At 43.7% G+C, this 4,213-nt stretch overlaps 1 protein-coding gene and 1 long non-coding RNA gene across 2 annotated transcripts in view; both read right to left on the bottom strand.

The window, feature by feature from the left end:
- ABCA1 (ATP-binding cassette, sub-family A (ABC1), member 1) overlaps window positions 1-4,213 on the bottom strand; it is a 149,520-nt gene that overhangs the window by 27,876 nt on the left and 117,431 nt on the right. The window contains exon 31 of the mRNA XM_008587847.1: window positions 802-991. Coding sequence (XP_008586069.1) covers window positions 802-991 — 190 coding nt within the window. The remainder of the gene's footprint in view (window positions 1-801; window positions 992-4,213) is intronic.
- On the bottom strand, window positions 1,471-3,815 carry LOC103603352. The gene is made up of 3 exons (XR_551609.1): window positions 3,736-3,815; window positions 2,693-2,725; window positions 1,471-1,554 (listed from the first exon to the last, which is right to left on the bottom strand). It is a non-coding gene; the product is annotated as an uncharacterized LOC103603352 (long non-coding RNA).

Here is a 4,213-nt window from a genome sequence, read left to right as displayed (position 1 = left end):
CCACAGGGCCCAGGCACTGCCCTTGGCCAACCACCACCAATACCTGGTTCATTCTGTCTTCAGCACTGGTCATTTACTTATGCCAAGGCCAAGGTCTTCCCCAGGAAATTATTCTGAATATCTGGACAGTAAACATTGAGATCTGATTCCTCATAAGCACAACATATTTTTAGGGAGTACATCATTAACTATGCCTAATCGATTCTTCATTCATTGGAGTTATACTGATGACTAGATTAGCTGTTATTTTAAAATAAGACAGGTAACCAGGACTTCTTTTAGTTCTCCTACCCATTTAAAATTGTTTGTCCTCGCCCTACAATCTGGATGCTTATAAAGCTACAGAGAGCTATCACAAGCAAGCCTGTTCTTGAAATTCTTCTCAGAAAAAAAATGGCTCAGAACTCCTTCCCAAACTCGGAGTCTCAGAGAATGTCAGAGTTGACAAGATCCACAGTTTTCTGGTCCAGCCACCCTATGTCGGAAGTAAGGAAACAGACCTGAGGAGTTAAAGTGGTCTGTCAAAGGCTAATAGCTCATTTGTGGCAGAGCCAGATATGGAAGGTGGGCTTGTCACAGGCTGTCCTGTGGTACCACCACTTGAGACAGGCAACAGATAGGCACAATGTGGTCCAAACGTCCCCTCTCAAAACTCACATGCTTTTCCCTATGACAAGAAGTAAGGTCAAGACTGAAATAAACCCTCCTGATGTGATATCTCATTCATTCCTGCACCCAAGAAGAAGCTACCAGCCCACTCTGTGCCCCCATCTTCTCAGTCATACCCTCAGAGTGACTCACTTGTGGAGGAGGCAGTCCTCCTGCCCCCAGGGGACACACGGGTAGCATCTTCTTGATTTTGTCATTGCTACACTGACAGGCAGGTGAGGGGTTCTCCATCGTCCAGTTTCCATTTTGGAAGAAGTCCATGATGGTCTGGGGAACTTGGGAAGTGGTCCATTCCTCCTCCCCCACCAAGCAGGGCATGTCTCTGCAAAGAGAGGACATCAAGGGTAGGCTCATTTAGAAGAGTCTGTCGCCTCAGGAGTTGCAAGGTCCTATTTTAACCACAACTTGCATCTATCCTGCACCATCTGGAAAAGATGAGCATGATCTCATTTTACTGTTTGATCCCTCAGCAGCCTTGTAAGCTGTGACATTTGATAGATAAGGAAAATGGAACACAAAGAAGCCCTAATTGTTCATATACTGAACTCTATTCAATACAATCCTCCAGCATTTGTCCACACAGNGGCTTTTAAATATACACTGAGTAGTATATTCAGTTCAGTGGTTCAGTTGTGTCTGGCTCGGACGTGAAGTTGAGGGCTTTGTATTCAAACATGTTCAACACAATAAGCTGCTTGGTGATCAGATTTACCTGCCAACTACACCATGTCCCAGCAGCACTGGGCCCATTTTGACATGTCTCAGGATGGATACTGTACCTTGGCCAGCTTCAAGTGCTTCTTCACTAGCTTGATGGCATTATTAACTTCTCGACTCGGAGGAAGTGCTTGAGAATTGCTGACACCCAGGGAAAATCCGCCATACCTAAAAGAACAGCCTGACATTAAAACCTAGACAGTGTGGTGCACAATATCACTCAGCAGCAGATGCCACATGAGGGCCTACAAGCTTCACTGAGACAAGTTTCCTATACAAAGTTGGACTAAAATTTTACTCAGTTAAGTTACACCTCGGCCTCCTCTAATGGATTCTGGCAATCTCTTAACCCTCATGGTTCCTGCCTGGCGGGGAGGACCTGGCCTGATTACACAGAGCTAGACATCTGTGACATTGAGGAAAGAATGGCCATTCTTCTCACAGATGCTCCTTCCACCATGGTGGCTCAGGCCTGAACTTGGCTGTGGAGGCGAGCAGAGGGGAGTCAGGGTGAGTGGTGAGGAACACTGTCCAGCATGGCCTAGGTAAGGCTAATAGACAGGGCTCAGCCCTTTCTAGCACTAGGGCCACTATAGAGATAGGGGCCTGTGTCTGCTCTGCCCAGAGTTCCAGGGGTCCTGGCCCTTAGGAAGAACCAATAACAGGGACCCTTTGGGGTCCCTGAGGCAATCACATCAGTTATCTCATTTTTCCGTGATATATGGATTCCCTTCAAAGATTCTTCCTTCCTAGTCCCACCTGTTCCTTCAAAACCCAGAAGGACAGTTCTACTGAAAGACAGTGAAAATAGATGGTTTGGATGCCTCTTAATTCCTCCAAGACTTTCCTGGTCCCACGTTAAAGGCCTAAAAGACAGTCCTTGAGTCCCTAGGAACCCTTGGGAACTTGATTTGGGGGGGAAGCATAACTAAGATAGATATTCCCATCACAACATTGTACTTAGTTTAAATCCCAAGTGACCCACAAGAGATTTCTGAATCTCCTCAAGGAAATCAGTACACCAAATATTTCAGAGGCCTCTGAAATGGAAGCTGGTACCAAGCAGAGATGCTCTATGCAAAAACTCCAAAGCAAGTCTAGTCTAAATCTGTCTGTACCTCTGTGTTCTCCCCAAGTTCTGCAGGGCCTTTGTCCTGCCCACAGTGTGGTGGCACCCAAGAGTGTGTGAGCACCAAACAATCCTCAAACCAGCAACTTCCTTTGATCTAAGATACCTGCATCAAAATCATTCTCCTGAGCTAGAGGTGCCAGGGAGAACTGAAAGCAGAGAAAGAGATCAACTTACCTAAACTCATTCACCCAGATCTTGTTCTTTAAGCTGCAGAGAGTAAAGACAAAGAAATCAAAAATCAGTTCAAAGAAAGCATTGGTCCTATTCCTGATGATGCAGAAAGAGTAAGTATCTATCTGAAGATAAAGAAAGGGACAGAAATAATCATGTGATCAGGCTGGTGTTGTAGAGTTGTGCCAATGGAAAGAAGGCCATTCTTAGCACATCTTTTATTCTCTCCATCTTAAAAACCTTATTATTTATATCAGAATCACACCTTGGATTAAACCAACTTTAAAACAATCTTATAGACCAACATGTGACTGAACTAGAAGCCTTTTCAATTCAAAGTAATACTTCAACTGTGGATAACATATGAAGAGGTCATATGTCTCCTTGGAAACTTGTGGTCATTATCATTCCAGCATACTCTCATTGTTTAAAGTCACTGAGAACTCCTAACTCAGAGACCCCAACTGACCAAGCTGATAGGAAGGAAACCAGAACAAACATTTTCTGAGCAGCAACTAAGTATTTGACACTATGCTGCCTTGCCCCAGGAAGCTACAAGGCTCTTCCAAAGCTCCATAGCCAAGACCTGCTGCTAAGTCTTCCCAGGGCTCTCTTCGCAACATCATATGTTACTGGGGAATCCCTCCGTGGGAGAGAACCCAAGGTATTTTACATATATCCTTTCATCCAGTCCTCACAACAAACTTATAAGACCAACATTAATATCACATTTTATACAAAATAAGTCTTTAAAATGATAACTTGTTGCCCCTGATCAAGCAGCTAGTAAGAGGCAGAATTCAAATTTAAATACAGATTTATTTTTATTCCAGACCAGGCTACCTCAAACTTTAACCTGACAACTGAATGTTCACAATACCTCTCATCAGCTTTTCTAGTTTGGGAGAATGAGTATTCTAAACTTCCAATAGACACAATCAGGGTCTATTCAATGTTTCCTCCACCACTCCTGTCTACTATTTGTAGGCCTTTAATTCCTCTAATCAGTAATGACAAAGCAGGGGCCAAGTTTAGTAAATAGTCACCTTTTGGCTATGATCTGCACATATGTCTTCACGAGATAATCTGAAATGTTTCTTCCTGTCAGGTTTTGAAGGATGTCTGCAGTGTTCTGTTTTCTCTGTGATCACATAAAAAGCAAGCACATGGGTCTTCATAAACAAGAACTGGGGCAGAAAACAGATCAAGAACTACAGTGACTTACGTCCCTCTGACATGTACCACTGTGTGACCAGAACCCTGACCACAGGGCCCAGGCACTGCCCTTGGCCAACCACCACCAATACCTGGTTCATTCTGTCTTCGACTGGTCATTTACTTATGCCAAGGCCAAGGTCTTCCCCAGGAAATTATTCTGAATATCTGGACAGTAAACATTGAGATCTGATTCCTCATAAGCACAACATATTTTTAGGGAGTACATCATTAACTATGCCTAATCGATTCTTCATTCATTGGAGTTATACTGATGACTAGATTAGCTGTTATTTTAAAATAAGACAG

The sequence above is a fragment of the Galeopterus variegatus genome, unplaced genomic scaffold (assembly GCF_000696425.1).
Source record: "Galeopterus variegatus unplaced genomic scaffold, G_variegatus-3.0.2 Scaffold4570, whole genome shotgun sequence".
NCBI classification, from domain to species: Eukaryota; Metazoa; Chordata; class Mammalia; order Dermoptera; family Cynocephalidae; genus Galeopterus; species Galeopterus variegatus.
The sequence above is the reverse complement of the archived record's forward strand: the minus strand, read 5'-3'. Positions and strand labels throughout refer to the sequence as shown.